At 56.7% G+C, this 19,067-nt stretch overlaps 7 protein-coding genes across 7 annotated transcripts; 4 read left to right on the top strand and 3 right to left on the bottom strand.

The window, feature by feature from the left end:
* The first annotated feature begins 69 nt into the window (after positions 1-69).
* On the top strand, positions 70-3,080 carry BO72DRAFT_109364 (uncharacterized protein). The gene is made up of 3 exons (XM_040938934.1): positions 70-182; positions 263-2,489; positions 2,551-3,080. The coding sequence occupies exons 2-3, from the start codon at positions 329-331 to the stop codon at positions 2,742-2,744; spliced, it is 2,355 nt and encodes a 784-aa protein (XP_040801347.1). The 5' UTR covers positions 70-182; positions 263-328; the 3' UTR covers positions 2,745-3,080.
* Positions 3,081-4,163: 1,083 nt separating this feature from the next.
* On the top strand, positions 4,164-8,857 carry BO72DRAFT_486119 (M protein repeat protein; the record flags this gene model as incomplete). Its single annotated transcript, XM_040947931.1, has 3 exons — positions 4,164-8,330; positions 8,464-8,534; positions 8,590-8,857. 3 exons carry the CDS (start codon positions 4,164-4,166, stop codon positions 8,726-8,728), a joined length of 4,377 nt encoding a protein of 1,458 aa, XP_040801348.1. The 3' UTR covers positions 8,729-8,857.
* Positions 8,858-9,937: 1,080 nt separating this feature from the next.
* Positions 9,938-10,147, bottom strand: BO72DRAFT_448091 (uncharacterized protein). Its single transcript, XM_040944707.1, has one exon. It carries the CDS (start codon positions 10,129-10,131, stop codon positions 9,961-9,963), a length of 171 nt encoding a protein of 56 aa, XP_040801349.1. The 5' UTR covers positions 10,132-10,147; the 3' UTR covers positions 9,938-9,960.
* A 1,391-nt stretch (positions 10,148-11,538) lies between these two features.
* Positions 11,539-14,262, bottom strand: BO72DRAFT_448092 (mitochondrial intermediate peptidase). Its single transcript, XM_040944708.1, has one exon. The coding sequence runs from the start codon at positions 13,994-13,996 to the stop codon at positions 11,612-11,614; it is 2,385 nt and encodes a 794-aa protein (XP_040801350.1). The 5' UTR covers positions 13,997-14,262; the 3' UTR covers positions 11,539-11,611.
* Positions 14,263-14,420: 158 nt separating this feature from the next.
* Positions 14,421-15,716, top strand: BO72DRAFT_448093 (MICOS complex subunit MIC26/MIC27). Its single transcript, XM_040944709.1, has 3 exons — positions 14,421-14,516; positions 14,573-14,665; positions 14,755-15,716. Exons 1-3 carry the CDS (start codon positions 14,490-14,492, stop codon positions 15,400-15,402), a joined length of 768 nt encoding a protein of 255 aa, XP_040801351.1. The 5' UTR covers positions 14,421-14,489; the 3' UTR covers positions 15,403-15,716.
* A 97-nt stretch (positions 15,717-15,813) lies between these two features.
* On the bottom strand, positions 15,814-17,390 carry BO72DRAFT_448095 (putative Golgi reassembly stacking protein). The gene is made up of 3 exons (XM_040944710.1): positions 17,110-17,390; positions 16,951-17,034; positions 15,814-16,863 (listed from the first exon to the last, which is right to left on the bottom strand). The coding sequence occupies exons 1-3, from the start codon at positions 17,278-17,280 to the stop codon at positions 15,901-15,903; spliced, it is 1,218 nt and encodes a 405-aa protein (XP_040801352.1). The 5' UTR covers positions 17,281-17,390; the 3' UTR covers positions 15,814-15,900.
* Positions 17,391-17,537: 147 nt separating this feature from the next.
* On the top strand, positions 17,538-18,705 carry BO72DRAFT_448096 (RNA methyltransferase). Its single transcript, XM_040944711.1, has 4 exons — positions 17,538-17,701; positions 17,769-17,867; positions 17,932-18,224; positions 18,285-18,705. The coding sequence occupies exons 1-4, from the start codon at positions 17,616-17,618 to the stop codon at positions 18,527-18,529; spliced, it is 723 nt and encodes a 240-aa protein (XP_040801353.1). The 5' UTR covers positions 17,538-17,615; the 3' UTR covers positions 18,530-18,705.
* The last annotated feature ends 362 nt before the right edge of the window (positions 18,706-19,067 follow it).

A 19,067-nucleotide genomic window follows, 5' to 3' on the forward strand; every position in this document is an offset into this window, starting at 1 on the left:
TTGCGTTGCCCTCGTGAAAGTCGTGGTTGTGGTGGGACGGACGGGCAGCGGAGTTGCTGTTGTTTGCTCTGCCGACTTATCGATAACGGTCGATGACGCTTGGATGGACTAGTAGTAGATTAGTGTGTTATCGATTGTTTTGGTCCGACATGCCGCAGCCGCAGCCGCAGGCAGCTTCAGCTGTCAGTCACCCCCCCCCCCCCCCCCGATTCAACCCCCGCAAATTTCACGCTGACTTTCGTTTTCCCCCCTCATTTTCAAGTCATAATGCTATGAAGGAAATGCATCTGCTTGTACCGTTGAGGTTCAAACCCTATGGGCGTTCAACATGGCAAGATCTCCGCAATCCGCCGCGTCGCGACGAAGGAAGCGTGACTCCACCACGCAGTCGGTCGATTTTTTGAACACCGTGATGCACAAGACCTTTCTCTCCAAATCAAACATCAACTCTCCGAATACTCCTACACGCCGCTCACGTCGCATCACTCTAGCACAGATCCGACCGTCTCATGAGGACCTGTGGGAGATTCCGCGATCCCCTGAATTGGCCCCGGCGTCGGAGCCCCGACGCCGACTCCCAGCGAAACTCCCCACCGCGCAATTATCGTGGAAAAATCGACTGCGAGGCACTTCAGTGCCCGAATATGGCAGCGGAGTGCTTGCGTCCGGGAGGAAAGGGCAACGGAATGGCGGGGATGCGGAAGGCGATAGCGGGGAAGGAAGTGAGGATGCTTACGACAATGCTGAGGAAGATGAAGATGCGAATGTTCTTGCAGACATTGGCGACGAGGAAGCCCATAGGTCCGACGATGACACAGAGATGATTGATTTCCAAGAGGCGGGATCCATGGAAGACGATCCACCTCAGTTGAATCTTTTCTCCGATAATGATCAAGAGCTTGGACCTGCACAGCATACTTCCCGTTCGTCGTCCGTGGCAGATGACGAAGGGTCGCAGCTACAATCAGTGAAAGGACTGGCGACGCCGAGTAGTGCTCACTCACATCTAGCCGAAGACATGGATCTTTCTGGCGATGAGCAAGAGCATGCCTCCGAAGCATCGGACAGTAGCCAGCGCCAATCCACAAGTCCATTTTCTCAGGCTGGAAGCGATAATGATGAAGAAATGGAAAGCTTGTCAATTGAAGCATCGGGCGATGACAACTCAGATACTATGGGTCAGACTTCTCGACGAGGAAAGGCTTCGATACCAGTGGAAAAGGGCCTCAGTCCCAAGTTTCTGGGCGAACAAGAGCGAAGAAGAACACGAGCAACAGAAGCAGCACTTTCCAGCAACTCGCGAAGCCTTGTTGTCGGATTATCAGCCTCAGGTCGAAAAGAGCCACCGCTGGGACGATCAAGCAAGTTGGTTACTACAAGATACCAAGGTGGAGCAGATCTATCGCGCCATTTACGGACTCGCAATCAATCTCGAACAATTCAAGACATGCCTGATGAAACCCGTGAAGAATCCACAGACGATGCACACAGCCCCACTGATTCAAGTGATAGCCGCAATGACTCGGGCGGCTCTGGCGTGCATTCTGATGAGGCCGAACCGTCCCCAATTGCAACCCCAAGAAAACGGAGACGGACCGCTGTCCCGTCCCCAACCGTGCAAGCACCCCCGTCCCGCCCACAGGCAGATATAGCACAGCCGACTCCTGGATCACCACATTCGGGACGCACTGATTCTGAAGTTGATCAACATCCGCAGAGTGAATCCAACGAAGATAGCAGTTCCAGCCAGAGCTCGGACGAGGAATCGGATTCCCTAGCGGACAGCCCGTGGTTCGTGAAAGCGTCCGAGGCGGATGGCCAAAAGGAAAGTTGGAAGGCTATCATCAGGCAAGGTCGGAAATCGACGCGACTGAGTCAGTCATACAGAACTACTGAGCTCGACTCGATCCGAAAACCGATCTGGTCGATGATCGCGCTCTACAACAACCTCGTAGAACGCTCCGAGGGTGGCGAAGGGCCCTCTGACAATGAAGTCTCACGTTGCGGTCGACTCCTGAGGAAGGCCAACGAGAAGCACGAAAAGCTGCTCCAGAAGGTTTTTAATCTGGGCAAGGCAGATAGTACCCGGGCCGACAAGAAGCAGGGTGTGGCCCTGGTGCGGGCCTTCTACAGAGAGATAATCCCGCCTATGGCGCGGGTTGTGTTCCTCTGCTATGAGATCTACCACATACACGAGAATCTCTTCAGCGAGGCGTATGGTAACCTTCGTGATCATCTGACTACGCTTGCCGAGTGGGCTCAATGGGTTGACTCGATCTCTGGCTATTTGGGCGACGAACCGAGCTGCGTTGAGTCGGGCCTTCGTCGCGCCCTCGAAAAGCTCGTCCAGGCTATGAATTATGGCCTAGTGAAGAAAGCGCCACGACACAACCCCCCCGCGAAAAAGAAAGGGCCGCCACGGGGGAACCTGACCCCATGGACGCAGGACGAAGAGGATGCTCTTCGCCAGGGACTGCAGGATTATCCCAGTAAGTGCTTTCCCACCCTGATTGGACATTCTAGATTGAGGCTGACGAGACGATCTTGGAGAGAAATCGAGCAACCGGTATAAGTTGATCATGGGGGATTTTCGGCGGCGGCTCTCGAAGCGCGGGATCATTGATCTTCGCAAGAAAGCTCAGGAAATGTATGAGAAGTACATGTCGGAGATCGGAGAGGAGTTGACGACGGAGGAGGGTCGGAACAAATGGGAGTGGGTGACAAACATCCCAGGTTCGCGGTAATTTTAAACTCATTGGTGGTGGTGGTGGTGGTGTTGAGTTTCAACCACGGGCTTGGGATGTAACCATGGATCACATTGTTCTGGATAGCGGGGAAAGGAGAAAGGGGGGATTGATCCACAACAAACAGTTGACCCGAGGAGGTGAAAGAATTCAATTCAATGTAGATATTGTCAGAAACTCAATGACACGATGTTGTTCTGGAGACGAGCTGAGATTGGCTGTGAGGTAAGGTATACATTGCAGTGCAGTGCTAACATTTAAATAGTGCACCTGGCAGGGTGGGAGGAGACTGGCTTTTGGTTCTAATTGGGAGGGAGCCTCATTCTGGGGGGAAGGGGGAGGGGGAAGGGGGAGCTGAGCTGAGGGGGAGAGGGGGAGAGGGGGAGCTGGAGGGGAAAAGCTGAGGAGGGGAGCTTTCCAATGTATGTACTTGAGTAAGTTACTGACTGTACTGGCAGTACCTACAGGTGGTGGTGTGGTAGACAGCTTTCTTCCTTCCTTCCCCTCCTCTTCTCTCCTATTCTTCTACTTCACTTTCTCTCTCTCTCTCTCCCTCCCTTCCTCTTCTCTTTCCCTCTCCCCATCCCTCTCTTCCATTTTGACAATCCTCTCATCACTCCACCTTCATCTCTCTCTGTCTATTTTTCTCTTGTACTTACTTACTTACTTTTGTAATACTATAATCTATTTCTTCTTTTTTTTCTCTTTTCACCTGCCTCTTCGTTCCACCTTTTGGTACTCTTTGTGGTTGATACTAGGTACTTCCCACCACTTCCAGTTCTCGGTAAGTACAGTTCCAGCTACTCAACTCATACATTCTCCCCTCTGGATCTGCCATGCCCGCGGCAGAAGCACGAACTCCTCCTACCATTCCCTTTCCCTCCCCCTCCATTATCATATCATTTCTTTCCGGTCAATTGTCGGAGCAGGGCTCCTTGCCATTGAGAGAAGTCCGCTTAGGTTGGTTGCGCAAATTGCGCTTGTCTCGCCTGTTCTCCTCCGCCTGGGTCCTCCCCCCGGAGTTTGGAGGGCTAAAAAAAAAAGGAGATCCGCCTCGGCTACCCGTCGCTGCTCCCTCCGCCGGATTGAGGGAAATGAAAACATTCAACCTCACTGGCTTGCGTTCTTGCCTTTATTTTCCTTGGTGATCTGGTGCTGTCTGGCGACTGTGGCTAGACTATTCTTTCCACTTTTGGCAGCTGGAGCTGTATCATCTGCATTGTCCCTTTTAGCATTGTTCACTCTACTTTCCCCCCCCCCCCCTCAATTTATTTTGTCTTCGCTGTCCGAGCTAACGTGGACACTGTCAATTCGCTAGACTCCCCACTTGAGAACTTTCTCTCTCCCTCCCCTTTTAAGAAGCTCGTGGTGCCCACCCCCTTTTGACCAACGACTCGCGACCTCCTCCCACACCGCATCATGGCTTCCACTGAGGATCCCGTCGCCCCTGTCGCTCCCGCTGAGCTTGAGGCCGACATCGCGCCCCCCGCGACTCCCGTCGAGGCAACCATCCTCTCCGGGAGCGAGGGACCCCTGACAAGCCCCGAGGCCTCCAGAGACAAGGAAAATGTCAAGGCATCACCGGCCAAGAAGAGCCCAACAAGCACTACAACCACTAGACGTCCGCTCTCGGGGACGACTAGCGCTACGAAACGGCCCAGCTCGGTCTCGGGACCTCCCAAGACCACAACTTCGACCTCGCGCACCGCCACGACCAATGGTACCACCCTGAACAAGCCACCCACCCGGCCGACCAGTACAACCACTGTGCGCAAACCCCTCGGCACTTCCACCACCACAAGCCTGCACCGGTCTCGCGCATCCGTCAGTTCCGCAGACGAGAAGTCCCGGTCGGTGGCTAGTTCCGGAGACGAGAAGCGAGGCATCTCTAGTGCAGCCAAGCGCATGTCGCTGGCAGGTACCCCGGCCACTAGGGCCCCGGTCAAGTCCACCACTTCCACCTTGGATCGACGCTCCAGCATTGCGGGCTCTGTCACGGCCGAGAAGAGAGCTTCTACCTCTCGTCCCAGTACAGCGTCCACCGTGAAGCCACTCGCGAGGCCGCCCACCGCTACGTCGACCTCTCGCCCGACCACCTCCTCATCCACCACGGCACGCCCAACCACCCGTCCCTCTTCCTTGGTCTCTAAGCCCGCCACATCCACTGTGACCAAGCGTCTAAGCACTGCTCCCAAGAGTGCCGGAGAGGATGCGGAGAAAATCCAATCCCTGCAAAATCAGCTGTCAGAGAGTGAAGCCACGGTGTCTAAACTCAAGGCAGATCTGGACACGGTCAACATCAAATTGACCGAATTATCGTTGGCTCCGAACGAGACTGCCACCCAGGATCTTGACGAGGCCACCAAAGCGCTCCGAGAACAACATACGGCGGAGATCGAGAAGTTGACAGCCACGCATGAGGAGCAGCTGCAGGCCCTGCGGGACCAGCTCGAAGAAGCAGAGATCAAGCACAAGGAGCTCGAGGAAAAGTCTCTGAAAGATCTAGAGGAGGCGGCCCAGCAAGCTGCCGCCGCCGGAGACGATGAGACTGCTGGTGCCTTGGAAGAACTGAAGCAGACTCATCAGGCTCAATTGGAAGCGATTGAGAAGGAGCTGGAATTGCAAAAGGCTGCGGCTGCTGGATACGCCGAGCAACTCGATACCTTGAAGGCCGAGCTGGAGTTGCAGAAGAGCCAATACGCGGAGGTCATCCAAGCCTTGGAAGCCAAGGCCACCAAACTTGATGATCTTCAGCGAGAATTGAACGGTCGTGACCAAGTGGTGGAAACCTTGCACATGGAGATGGATCGCCTAAACCATGCCAAGCAACAAGAGGCTCGGGCGGCTGAGGAGGCTGCCAAGCAAACCATTACTGCCCTGGAGGACAAGGTTGCTTCGCTCGAAACCAAGCTGGCTGAAGCTGGATCTGTCACTGACCAAAATGGCGAGGAGACGGCTGCCCGTCTGGCTGAGAAGGATCAAGAAATCGCCGACCTGAAGGAAGCCCTCACCAAAGCTCAGGGTGAACTTGAACAAGCCCGCGAGTCTGTGGAGATTGCACTAGCCGAAAAGATCAAGGAGCTTGAAGCAGCTCACGAGGCCGCAACTGCCAAACTTCACTCTGAGCATCAAGAGATTCTGGAAAAGACGCAGGTTGAGCTGCAGCAGGCACGCGACGCTACCGAGATCGGCTTGGGGGAGAAGGCCAAAGAGCTTGAAGCTCAACACCAGGCCGTCATCAACCAGCTCCAGCTCGAGCATGAAGAAACTCTCAAAGAGGTGCGGGCCGAACTCCAGAAGGCACGCGAGGAAGCCGAGGCCGGCTTGGGCGAAAAGTCCAAGGAGCTTGAGGCTGCCCACGAGGCTACGATCGCCAAGCTCCAGTCCGAACATCAAGAAACTCTTCTGAAGGTGCAGGCTGAGCTTGATCAAGCACGGAATGACACCGAGTCCGGCCTGGGAGAAAAGGTTAAGGAGCTCGAGATCGCACACGAGACTGCGGTTGCTAGGCTTAAGTCTGAGCATCAAGAGACCCTCGATAAGGTCCAGGCCGAGCTTCAGCAGGCGCGCAACGACACCGAGACTAGCTTGAGCGAGAGAACGAAAGAGCTCACTGCTGCTCACGAGGCCGCAGTCGCCAAGCTCCAACTCGAGCATCAAGAAGCACTCGAGAAGGTGCAGGCCGAACTTTCTGAGGCGCGCAGCGCCACGGAGACCGACATGGGTGAGAAAGCCAAGGAGCTCGAAGCCGTTCACGAGGCTGCAGTCGCTAAAGTTCAATCTGAACATGAGGAGACCATCTCCTCTCATGCTGCCACCATCGCTGAACTGAAGGCGAAGCACGAGGAAGCGCTCGCTTCTGCTGCTGCTGCCCATGCACAAGAGCTTGCTGCTGCCAAGGAGGCGGTCGAGTCCGCCGGCACCACCCACTCTCAGGAACTTCAGGAGCTCCGGGACAAACTTCAGGCATCTGAAGCCGCCTACGAAGCCTCCACTGCAGCGGCGCAGGAGGACCGCGAGGAATTGCTCGCCGAACTCGATGCTGCGCATCAGGCTGAGTTGAATGCCCTCCGGCAACGGTTGGAGGCCACGGAGCAGAATCTCACTGAGGTCCGACAGGCTTTGGATGATGGTGCGAACTCGGCTCAGGACCTAGCGATCCAGGAAATCGAGTCTCTCAAGGAGAAGGTCGGTGCCCTCGAATCGCAGCTGTCCACCGGCCAGGGTGAGATCAAGTCCCTCCAGGATGCGATTCAAACCAAGCAGGGACAGGCTGAGGCCCTTCAGCAGAGCCTGGACGCTTTCGAGGACAAGACCAAGGCTAAGGATGCCCAGCAGCAGAGCCAGTTGAAGTCTTTGGAGGAAGCTGCTATCGCTGCCGGCAAAGAGCTGGAAGATAAGGCCAAAGAGGCCGCTGCTGTTGCCGAACAACATGCGCAGACCCTCGAATCTATCCGAGCTAAACATGCTGTCGAACTTGAAAAGGCTCGGACGGACGTTTCTGGAAACCAGGAGCAGGCACTCGGTGAGCTCCAAGCCAAATATGAGGAATCCGTGGCTCTTCTGCGTGACCTGGAATTCAGACACGCCCAGCAGATGGAAGCTCTCCAGGCCGAGCTCAACACGGCCCTTCAGCGCCATGCCAACGAGATCACCTCCCAGGCTGAGGTTCGCGCCCAGGAAATCGCGGAGCTCCAGAAGCAGCACGAGGAAACCCACAAAGAACTCCAGGCCGAGCTGCAGGCCAGCCAGGCCTCCAAGGCTGCTGAATCGGATGCAGAGCATAGCAAGGCGATTGAGCAGCTCCTGACGATCCAGGAGGAGAAGCTTTCCAACCTCCGTGCTGACCTCGAGTCCACGAACCGGGCTAAGATTGAAGAGCTACAGAATGCGCACGACGCGACCCTGGCGGAAGTTCACGCTCAGCTCGTGGAGGCTCAAGCTGCTGCCCAAGACGCCTCTCTTCTGGAGAGCCTGAAGCTGACCATTGCCGACCTTCAGAACCAACTGACGGAGGCCGAGCGGTCTGCTGCGGTGAGTGGTGAGCTCGCTAGCAAGCACAGCGCCGATCTTTCCAAGGTCGAGGCCGAGAAACACGAGTTGGAAGAGAAGCACCAAGCCGTGTCGGCGCGGGCCGAAGAGCTCGAGAAGACCTTGGTTGCTTCGCAGAGCGCAAGGACGGAGCTGGAGGCGGTCCTGCAACAGCTCGCCGCATCCAACTACGAACTGTCGCAACTCAAAAGCCAGCACGAGACTCTGACGGGCGAGCTCGAGCAGTTCCGCTCGCAGAACCGGAGCATGGAAGAACGCGTCCTTCAAGGTGAACGAGACCTGAACAGCCAGATTGACAAGAACATGTCGCTCCTCAACCAGCTGGGAGAAGTCGACTCGATGATCTCGGCCAGCCGCAAGCGCACGCGGGAATTGGAGGCGGAAGTGGCGGCGCTGAAGGCCGAGAGGGACAGTGCCAAGGGCTCGTCGGTTGGCCTGGACGGCAGCCGGTGGGCTGGAGAGACCCTTGCCAGAGAAGACGGTGGTTCCACCGCAGTCGAAGGTGAGGACCTTGGTTCATCTATTCAGGGAACGGTGGGATCTCCCCGTTTGTCGTCATCACCCTCTCCTACGGGACTGCCCCATTTCCACCCTTTCACATGACTACGCCCGTTCCCAATGTATGTACCGACATGGAGTGACTGATTGGTTTTTTTGGCATGTATAGATGGCCAGCATCCAAGAGCAGCTTAAACACATCCGTACCACTAATGATGATTGGTATGACGAGCACCGACGGTAAGATTTTCTTCCCATACTTGGCCGATGCACCTGCTGACCAGACTTGTCTCAGAATCCTTGGCGAATTGGCCGAGTTGTCTCGTCGGGCGACGCCCAACCCTCCGAGCCAGTCGACGACACCGCAACCCGAGAAGGCGAACGGCTCGAGCAGCAGCTCGGACGAGCAAGGGATTGAGGAAGGATCCTCGTGAACGGGGAGAGAAGACTCTGGGCTCGGGGGAGGATGACCCTATTTCCTTTGTCGTATGATGTCCCGAAGAGGAATTTTCATTATTGTTGTATTGGCCTAGGCTGTATGTAATAGAATACTCAGGATACCCCTGTTCTCCGCTTTCTTTCTTGTGACTCTTTTTGTTCTACAATGCCCCTCTCCAGGGGATCCCATTGGACGTGTAAGTGTGGTTGCACAGGAAAAAGCAGCAGGCAAAAAAGCCATCCACACCCGGCGATTTCATTCCCGACTGGATTGGACTTTTTTTTTGTTTTTTTTTCTTGTTTGCCGTGCGGGTGACACACAACGACAACGCCAGAGGTTGTAAGGCCAAAATTGCACCGTAGGTTTTTTCCTGTCTCTTACCAGTCGGCCTCCTGCTTTTCCCTCTTCGCCTCCCGCCTGGCCGCCTCGCTTCGTGGCCGCATTCGCGCCCAATAGCTCTGCACCGCCCCCCACCAATGTTTTCGGGGTGGTTGTTTTTGTATAGTGTGTTTGCGGAGCTGTTCATATCGTGCCGGGGTGAGGACTCGGAGCGGCGGGGAGAGGCGGGGGGGATGGAGGTGCCAGTGGGCAGGGGCAGCGGTAGGGGCAGCGGCAGCATGTGTCTCTGCATGTGTGTGTGTATCTGCGTCGGTGTCTGCGTCGGTGTCTGTGTCGACTCCTTCGTGGAGGTAGCGATGCTGCTCGAAGCCTTGGCCTTGTCTGTCGAGGGAGTCGAGGGAGGAGCGGTGTCGTAGCCAGTGCAGGATTTCCTGGGTTTGAGTGGTCGGGTTGGTTGGGTGGATTGTTGTGGGGGGGAAGATGGGTGCTGCTGGTTCTAGGGGTTCTTCTGGGGTTGGTTTTGTGGTGGTGGTGGTGGTGGTGGTTTCGTTAGTGATGTTTGTATTAGTAGCGGTGGTAGTTGCGGTGGTGATATGAGGGCGAGGGCTGGCACTGAGGGTATTCGTTTCGTTGTTGGTATCTGGGTTTTGGTAGCTGTTGTTGTGGTTGTTGTTGTGGCTGTAGGACATTTCTATGTCTTTTCTTTGATCGGCATTATTGATGTGGGTACCGGTGTGGTTATGGTTCTTCGGGGTTATGTTGGTGGTGGTTGTAGTGGCAGTGGTGGTGGTGGTGGTGGCGGTGGTGGTGGTATCGTGGGGAGGATGATCTACTCCCTTGGGCTCTCCCTCGGGCTCAGCATCGCTATCGCTATCGCTATCCCTATCCCTATAGTCCTGACGATCGTGTCGATCCTGCGGGTGATGAGCCCGGGGGTCTTGGTCGTGGTCTTGGTTTTGGTGGTGGTGGTGGTGGTGGTGATGGTGATGGTGATGGTGCTGATACCCCCCCGACAACATCCGCACGTCCTCCGGTCGACGGATCTCGTCGATTCGCCATGGTCGTTTTCTTCTGGTTCTGGTTGTGGTTGTGGTGGAGCGGGTGGGCTGCGCTGCTGCTGCTGCAACTTCCCCGTTTGGTTGGTGGTGGCTGTTGCTGTAAGCAGGGATTGGGATCTGGGCTGCTTTTGCGTTTGCGTTTGCGTTTGCGTTTGCATTTTCGTATGCAGTCTCCGTGTTCGTGTCTGCGTCCGCATTTCTGCCCGGTGACCCTGTTCGCGCGTGGAGGTGGGTTTGTTTCTCCGTGCTGGTTGTGGTTGTGGTTGCGGTTGTGGTGGGCTCTAGGCCTGGATTTGCTTTTGCTGCGCGTGCAGCAGCAGCAGCAGCAGCAGCAGCAGCAGCAGCTTCTGCATTGAGGTAATGCTGATCCTGATCCTGATCCCCTCGACTGTCTCCATACCTCACCGGGGCAGATCCATTAGTGTAGGCGTAGCTCTCGGCCGTCAACCCCGACGAAAACGCCCGGCAGTACGCCTCATACTCTGCATTCAGGTGTTTCGTGGACGGGGTCGGAGAGGATGACCTTGAGCTGCTGGTGGAGATGCTTGTGGAGAAGGTGTCGGTGTCGGTTTCGGGTTTGGGTTTGCTGTGTGGTAGGTCTTGGGGGTTCTGGGATTGCAGAGGAGGCGGAGGGGAGCGATGGTAGGTTGGTTTTCTTAGGGATTTGGAGCGGGAAAGGAGTTTCGGGGGGTGGGATGGGGATGGGGATGGAGAAGAAGGGTTGGGAAGGTGTTGCGAGAGCCAGTGGCGGAGGTGGTGGATGGTGGATTTGCGGCGGAGGAGAGTGGGATTCTTCTTTGGGGTGAGGTGCTTATCGGGATGGGAGGTGGAGGTGGAGGGGTGGTTGTGGTTCAGGGTGATGGAGGAGGGAGGGGGGAGGGTGGATGAGGTTGAAGTTGTTGTGAGGGTAGGGTTGAGGGGAGGCATATTGGAGAGAGAGAGGCATTAATGTTGTGCAATACTGTACATGAAGAAGGGGACATTCTTTTCACTGATGGGATGGGACGACGGGTTGGATCGGATTATATAGTAACTATTACTTAGAGAGAAGGAGGAGGAGGAAAGATAAGAGCCAAAAGTACATGCATGGCAGTACTGGTAGTCTCCAGCTAGTCTACAGCTGATGCTGAGACATGCAGCCCTAGCTTCAACTCTCCCTCTCCCTCTCCTTCTCCCTCATTCCCAGGAATCTCATTAAACTCACCCTCCTTACCTCCCCCAATCTTCTTCCCTCCTCAAGCTACCATCCATGCAGACCTCCTCTTCTACAGTAGCATCCGTGCTGACCCAGACCGTTCAACGTCCTCATGGCGTTAAATGCCGTGCTGCCGTGCTACCGTTACGCCTGGCCGGGGTGAAAACAAAAAAAGAAAGAGAAAAAAAAAAAAAAAAAGGGAGCCCTGTGAGACTTCAACCTTAGCACCAGCTCTATGCATGTCCGTCTAGCGTAGTATACAGATGACCTGATATATATACATACTTCACCCAGACACTCCATCGCGCCCCAGCCCCCATCGGCCGACTTCGCGCATCGCCTCGTCGCCGCCCTCCACCAAGCGCCCATCCGCGTTGGCCGCGTTCTGGCTGCCCAAGACTCCAGCCACGCACTCCCACCCGTTGCGTCCACCACCCCAGCGGAGCACCTCCTTCTTGTACCGCTCGCCGGCGTCTCGCTCCACCGCCGCCTTGCCTCCGCGGAACACGTCCTCCCAGATCTTATTGGCGATCGCCCGATCGAAGATGTAGCTGTAGTAGGTGGCCCCGTAGCCATACAAGTGGCCGAAGAATCCCTGCCACGAAGTAAGCGGCAGCGTGTCCGTGGGATCGGGCAGGCTGGAATGGGTCGTCGCCACTTGATGGTAGAGTGCCGTGCTGTCAATCGGCCGGTTCGCCGGCAGCGTGTGGTAAGCCTGGTCCACGAGCGCCATGAGGATTTGGGCCTCGTTCTCGACAGCACCATAGACGGAGGCGTGCGCAGTCCGCTCTTTGGCCATGCTCCGCATCATGCTCTCCGAGAGCGGGGTGTCCGTCTCCCAGTGCCGGGCGTACAGCGACAGCACCTCCGGGGCCATGGCAAAATGCTCCATCAGCACCGAGGGCAGCTCGGCAAAGTCGGTCGCGCAGCGCGTTCCCGAGATGGACTGCAATCGCGTCTGCCCGAGAATGGAGTGCAACGCATGACCCATTTCGTGGAACAGCGTGCGCACACTGTGCTCAGTCAGCAGAGCCGGGCGTCCCGCTCCCGTCGCGGGGGGCTCGGGAAAGTCGCACACTAGAGCGATTGTGGGGAGCTGGCGGAGCGTCTTGCTCTTCGAGTCAATCTCCGTCGCCATGCCGTCGTTGGGATGCGCCGACGAGTCCAGCACTGCCGCGCACTCGGCCACCTCTGCGGCGGAGATCTCCCGCGCACACCGCAAGGTGAAGTGGGCCGGGTTCGGATGCTTGTTGGGCCGCGAAAATAGATCGCAGTAAATGACCGCAAGGTGCCGGCCGGACTCGTCGACCACATCCAAGCGGCGGACGTCCGACATCCACGTCTCACCGGGAGCCGTCTCCCGAGGCACCAACCGTACTCCATACAGTCGCTCAAATAGGCGAGACAGGCCTTGCATCACCGTGCCCAGCGAGAAGAATTCGGGTACTGCGTTCAGCTCCCGCGACCGGGGCGATATTGAATACTGCTGAACCCGTCGGTGCACATAATACGCGTGATCCCACGGTTGCAGTGGACTGGCGCCCTTCATGCGTTGCAGCTTCGCGAGCTCCTCCTTGACGAGTTCACGGTTGCTGCCGACAAGGGCCGTCAGAAACTTGGCCACGGCTTCCGGACTCTTGGCCATCTTGTCATGGAGCGTCATATGTGCGAAGCTCTCGAAGCCGGACAGCTGCGCGAGCTCCGCCCGTTTCGTGAGCAGCTTCTCCAAAACCTGGATCTGATTCCGACTCGACGTCCGCGTAGCCAGGTAGATCTCTCGGCGGGCGTCCTCCATGTTGACCGATCGCAGCGCCAATCTCGGGATGAGACCCATAGTCGGCACGGGTACGGCGCTAGTCGTCCACCGCTTCATCTTGTGCACCAGCAGGGGGTCCAAGCCGCGCAGGTTGTTGGCCTCGATATACACTTTAGCCCGGGCCGGTTCGGCGCCATTGACAAAGGCTGATCCTAGCTGGCTGACCTCTGTCGATAGGTTGACGAACCGCTGTCGCTCGTTCGGAGGCATATGAATGGCTGAGTTAGAGAAATCCTTGATAAGGATCTGCGCCACAATCTTCTCCTCCTCCGACCAATGTGACGTGACACACGGGTTGGCAGCTGCCTTCTTCAGCTGATCATTCAAGCCCGTGGTCGTGTTTAGAACGTTCATGTATTCAAACATGAGCGCATATGCCTGCGTGGCCGCCTCCTGCACCTGCGGATCCGGGTGAATAACCCGGATAAAGTCCGATAAGTCGATCACCCGACACAGCAGATCGCTGAGTCGGTCGAGATCACGGGCCATGGTCCGGTATTCCTTCAAGGTCGAGGCGGCGAGCACTTTGGTGACGATCGCCTGGCATTTCTGCAGGGTGGAAGTAGCGAAGACGCGGAAGCCATCTGGGCTGGTGAGGTATTGGTTTTGAACCAGCCCGGTGGGTTTCAACTGGGCAGCACCGCTCTGAGAGAACTCCCGCCAGAAAGGCTGCGAATCGAACATGCGACGGAGAGTCTCGTCCTCGATTTGCTTCTGGTGATTCGTGGTGGGTGTGTAGTCTCTAGCGGGACGGTGGGCGGCAGCCGTCTTCAGTGAGCGTCGGGCCTGAGACAAACACGTGCGACAAGTCCACTGACGCTGCCGCAGTGGCATGAGCATGTGAGGCGACCCCATGATGGGATCAGCGGGGATTAGGGCGAGTGAGTGGCTTGTAAATGGTGTTCCGACATCAGGATCGGCTTATACCATGGAGAACGAGCAGGTAATATGATGATGATCAAAATGAGATAGGAGTGGTGGACGGCAATAGAGATAGAGCAGAGGAGAGAGAGAGAGAGAGAGAGAGAGGGAGGGAGAGGGACAGACAGAGATAAGAGGTGTATGTGGAGAAAGGAAGAGCCCGAGAAGAAGGAGGAGGAGGAGGAGGAGGAGGAGGAGGGGAAGCGGAGAAAGAAGGAGAGAGGCTGAAAGGAAAAGGAAAGGAAAGGGAAAGGAAATCAACGGGGGATGACGGAGGCGTGGCCGAGCCGCCGCTGCGACGGGAGAGCGAAAAAACCCGCTTGGCAACTTCACCTCCCGTCATTCCCGATCTGAACTTCATCCATCCAACTTCCCTCCGACCTTCCTCCTCCTCCTCCATCCCCTCCTCCATTGGCCTCTCTGCACCATGTCTTTTCGGCCAATGTTCCAACAGGTGCGAAATGCAATTCTTCATAAGCTCCAATCCCTTCACTAACCGCCTCAAAACAGCGGGCTGTGGCTCCCCTCGCCGCCTCTCTTTTGGCTGGAGGAGTCGCTCTCTATCCCCGGCGCACGGCCTTTGCAGAAGAGCCCCGGGACCTGGTACGACCTTCCTTCTCATGTCATGGAACTTGACTGCAGTCACAGCAATGGTAGTCTGACGATATTCTGTTCTCTTCTTTCTTATTCAGAAGAAACCCATCTACGATGACTACGAGGACGAGATTCCGACCACCAGAAACATTCCCACTCCCACGACGCCCGCCGCCGTCTCGTCGTCCATCATCCCGGCCACACCCACCACCTCCTCCGCTACCTCCTCCCCGACCCCTACAGATATCCTGACGGCCCAGGTCCGTCAAGCCCGTCTATTCCTGTACCAAAACTCCCTGGCCGTGGAGACCTGCTTCAACAACTTCCTGTCGCGGGCCCTGCACATTGAGAACGCCTTCACCAACACCGTCGCCTCGCTGGCCCCCTCGCCCGAGTCGGGCGAGCGCCTCCTCCCCGGGGGCGTCTACGTCGTCGTCGCCGCCATGGCCGGCTCCATTGTCTCGCGTAACCGTGGCCTGATCCTCCGCACTGCCTCCCCGCTCGCCTTCGGCACCGTGGCCGCCTGGACCCTGCTGCCCGTCACCATGCGCAACGTCTCCGACCTCGTCTGGGAGTACGAGAAGAAGGTCCCCGTCGTGGCCGACTCGCACCTGCGCTTCCGCGCGCAGGCCGAGCACTTCTACCATACCGGTGTCGCCCACAGCGCCATGGGCCGCGCCATGATGGAGGAGAAGATCGGAGAGGCCCGCAAGAAGCTGGAGGAGATTGTCAGCAAGGGCCACTAAAGCGGTGCTTCTTTTGTCTTGCTAGAATGCAATCTACCTTTCTCTGCCTTGACTTCTTGGTGTTTAGCCTTCTCCTGTGTTCTTCTCTCTCTGCTTCGAAGCGGACGTGATATATTGCTTCTCCCCCCGTTTTCCTTACCTCCAAGCGCTGGTTGAAAGACTTTCTTGTGGCCGTGGAATTGGGATGGTTCTACCTACCGGACTCTTATATCTACTGCTGGTATAGCTTATCCTCCTTCCGTCTCTCTGTCTATTGTCTGGTTGTGTGTATGTGTGTACTTTAAGAGGGTTAGAATTCAGAAGTACGGTTCTAGACAAGCTTCCTCCCATAACTTGTGGCAAGCTCCGTAAACAATCCGGGGCCATCTACGGCAAGAAAAGAGGATCTCATCACCAGACCGACCCCACCGGACCCTGACAGCTTCAACTCCGAAAGACTCAACGCACGATGCTTTACAACGAGACATGAAAGATTCTTTGCTGCTACTAGTACTCTTCTTACTCCGCCGCGGGACTCGGCGAGCCACTCGTTACAGGCGGCGGAGGGGGGCTCTGCACCGCACCACCACCACCACCCTTCTTCGGGGGCGGCGGCAAGGGAGTCCCCTTCCGACTCGACGGGGCATAATCCAACTCTTTACTCTTCTGCAACCCCTCGGCGAAATATTCATCAAAGGCCGACGGACTGGGCGCCGCTCTCGCCTTCCGGTGCGAACGTCCATGACCTGCTACCGCCCCCGTCGACGTCGTCGTCGCCGGACTCGCCACGCGATTCGTTGGCGTCCCCACCATCGGCGGCGGAGGCGGGGAGCTCAGATTTGCCGGCACGAGGAACTGATGCTGTTCTTGCTGTTGCTGTTGCCCTTGCCCTTGCCCTTGCCCTTGCGCTTGATCCCCATACCCGTACCCGTACCCGTACCCGTACCCTTGGGATTGTTGCTCCTGCTGCTGGTGCTGACCATAGCCCCCAAACTGTGCCCCAGACCCATCCCCCCGGGAACCCGACGGAGCATTCTCAAAGACCACCTCCCCGGGGCCCTCAACCTCCTCCCCCAACCCGACCGGCAACCGATGCAGGGCCCCGAACCCCAGCTCGGCGCCGAGGGCGCCCTCGCCGCCCCAGCCGCGCGTGGGGATCAGCTCGACCTCGCGCACGACGTCGAACTCGCTATTGTACACCCACAGCACCAGGGTGCGGTCCAGGTGGTCCTCGACCAGCTCGCCCAGCGCCGACTCGCCCCGGAGCGTGCCGCTCGGCGTGCCGATGATGTAGTCCGAGTGCGGCAGGAGGCCCGCCCGGTAGGCCGGGCTCAGCGGCGAGGGGATCGACAGCACGTGCCAGATGTTTTGCGTCGAGGAGAGCGGGACCAGTTGCACGGCTAGGCCGAGGGTTGGGGTTGGGCCTGGGGTTCCGGTTGGGGTTGCGGGGACGGGGAGGGAGACGCTGTGGGATTTTTGGCCCTGGGGAGGTGGTATAGGTGGTTAGGTGAGGTTTGAATTGAGGGTTGTTTATGGGGTTTGAAGGGAGAATGGTTTGGGGGGGCTTACTTTCGCGCTCCAGACTTCAAAGGTTACGCTGGAGCCGGCGCAATTGCGTACTTCGGTTGCGAAGAGGTGAGGGTCTGGGTCTTCCTGTGTTTTAGAGGGGAGGAGGGGTTAGTTTGGGAGAAGATTAGATATACGGCCAAGTATACTTAGCAAACGTACAATCAAACGTCCATTGATCCCGATGATGAAATCAAACCACGGCTCGAGGGGCACCTCCGGGTCCTTGTTGCGGAGTACCTGGAAGCCAAAGGAGTTGTCCGCGGTCGACGATCGGGGTTGCTGAGCTGGCTCGGCTTCCAGCCCGATGAAGCGGTTGAAGGCGCCGAACATGTCGCGCGGAGAGGTAGACCGTAAGAAAACTAAGGCTGGATGCGATCGGGGGTGTACAGTCTCGTCCCCAACCTCAATGTAGTGGAAGCTGTTCGTTGATGGGCGCAACGTGGAGGGAGGAATCATGCCCCGTAACCTTGAACTATGCTGGCTGGCCATGTATTTCAAACAAACAACGCAAACACCGCCCGTCTGGAACTTATCGCTTATCGCCCCCGGTTTATCGGTCTTGCTTTCTCTCTCCGTCGTCGGTAATAATGCGCCGCCGCGCTGCGATCGAGTCAAGCAGCAGAACCTGTTGAGATTCTTCTCGGGCATTTTCCACTCCCTGCTTCATGGCGCGCGATCCAAATGAAGATGTGCCTCCGCCGGAGGTGCATCACTACAACGAGCTCGGAGAAGTGCCGTGGGATATCCAGAAGTCAGTTCTCCGGTCATCATGATTCGCATGCATCTCAAACCTAACTAACTATTTCCATTCCCCACAGTTATTGGGCTCAACGATACAAGATCTTCTCTAAGTATGACGAGGGGGTGTGGTTGACCGATGATGCCTGGTTCGGTGTCACTCCGGAGCCCGTGGCCAAGTACGTTTCGCATTGTATTTCTCGTGCCCGCGAATGCGCAAGTTCGGAGTTGACAATATTCCAGTAAGATTGCGGAGCATATGGCCAGCTCCGCCCCCGCGGACAGAATGGTCCTGGTGGATGCTTTCGCCGGGGCTGGCGGCAACTCCATTGCCTTTGCCCTCTCCGGCCGGTGGAAGCGTGTCTACGCCATCGAGAAGAACCCGGCCGTCCTGCAGTGCGCGAAACACAACGCCAAGATCTACGGGGTGGCGGACCAGATCACCTGGTTCGAGGGCGACTGCTTCGAAATCATCAAGAACCAATTGATGGATCTGGCTCCGTACAGTGTTCTGTTCGCCAGTCCGCCGTGGGGAGGTGGGTTATATGCCCCTTCGATTTTTGAACAGGCATGTCACTGACTGACAACTGGTGTAGGACCCGGCTACCGGTCGGATAAGGTCTTCAACCTCCGGACGATGGAGCCTTACTCGTTGGCGAAGTTATACAATGAATACTCGCTCTTCACCGAGCACATGGCTCTGTATCTTCCGCGGACGTCGGATGTGAAGCAGATGGCCAAGGTGGTCAAGGAAGGGCAGAATGCAACGGTGATGCATTACTGCATGGAGGGCGCGAGCAAAGCCCTCTGTGTATACTATGGTGGGTTCAATCTGCAATGATGGCCTGTGACTAACTTACTCTTTCTTGCTTTCTTTCTTGTTTTCACTAGAATTGTTCGTTGGGGCTGCGTTTATCTAGGTGATGCGGAGATAAAGCTCACCCCGCTTGGAGATGCTCGCAGGCTTGCACTTTACTGTACATTATTGTCTGATTGTCTGCATAGAAGTAATTAAATACCCCTTAGCACTTTACCGTTTGTGTGAATTGCAGTATAGGGGGGGGGACTCGAGGACTCGAGGCCCCGAAACTTGTAAGCTGCTTTCCTGATTGGGATTAGGGCGGTGTAACTCCGCCGGGCTCTCATCTTCAGTCTCTCTCGCTCTCTCAGTCTCTCTCTTCTTCCTCTCGCCGCTTTGCATTCCCCGTGCCATCTTCCAGCTGTCGGTTTAATCCGCCCTCTCTTCTCTTTCCCCTTCAATTTCCCTTCACTCGCACCACATAATTTTACGCGTTCCCAGGTCGGTCACCATCTCTGGTAGACAGAGCCGGCCCCGATGCGCCCGAACGCGTGACATCCCTCCTCCATCCCCCACCAGC

This window comes from Aspergillus fijiensis, assembly GCF_003184825.1.
Source record: "Aspergillus fijiensis CBS 313.89 unplaced genomic scaffold BO72scaffold_23, whole genome shotgun sequence".
NCBI lineage: Eukaryota > Fungi > Ascomycota > Eurotiomycetes > Eurotiales > Aspergillaceae > Aspergillus > Aspergillus fijiensis.

Coding starts and splice junctions, on each gene's coding strand:
- BO72DRAFT_109364 (XM_040938934.1), top strand. CDS start 329: ATGGCAAGATCTCCGCAATCCGCCGCGTCGCGACGAAGGAAGCGTGAC. Junction 2,490..2,550: donor GGGACTGCAGGATTATCCCA/GTAAGTGCTTTC, acceptor ACGATCTTGGAG/AGAAATCGAGCAACCGGTAT.
- BO72DRAFT_448091 (XM_040944707.1), bottom strand. CDS start 10,131: ATGGCGAATCGACGAGATCCGTCGACCGGAGGACGTGCGGATGTTGTC.
- BO72DRAFT_448092 (XM_040944708.1), bottom strand. CDS start 13,996: ATGGGGTCGCCTCACATGCTCATGCCACTGCGGCAGCGTCAGTGGACT.
- BO72DRAFT_448093 (XM_040944709.1), top strand. CDS start 14,490: ATGTCTTTTCGGCCAATGTTCCAACAG. Junction 14,517..14,572: donor TTCGGCCAATGTTCCAACAG/GTGCGAAATGCA, acceptor GCCTCAAAACAG/CGGGCTGTGGCTCCCCTCGC. Junction 14,666..14,754: donor CAGAAGAGCCCCGGGACCTG/GTACGACCTTCC, acceptor TTTCTTATTCAG/AAGAAACCCATCTACGATGA.
- BO72DRAFT_448095 (XM_040944710.1), bottom strand. CDS start 17,280: ATGTTCGGCGCCTTCAACCGCTTCATCGGGCTGGAAGCCGAGCCAGCT. Junction 17,035..17,109: donor GGATCAATGGACGTTTGATT/GTACGTTTGCTA, acceptor TCTAAAACACAG/GAAGACCCAGACCCTCACCT. Junction 16,864..16,950: donor TTGAAGTCTGGAGCGCGAAA/GTAAGCCCCCCC, acceptor CCACCTCCCCAG/GGCCAAAAATCCCACAGCGT.
- BO72DRAFT_448096 (XM_040944711.1), top strand. CDS start 17,616: ATGGCGCGCGATCCAAATGAAGATGTGCCTCCGCCGGAGGTGCATCAC. Junction 17,868..17,931: donor ACTCCGGAGCCCGTGGCCAA/GTACGTTTCGCA, acceptor ACAATATTCCAG/TAAGATTGCGGAGCATATGG. Junction 18,225..18,284: donor CGCCAGTCCGCCGTGGGGAG/GTGGGTTATATG, acceptor CAACTGGTGTAG/GACCCGGCTACCGGTCGGAT.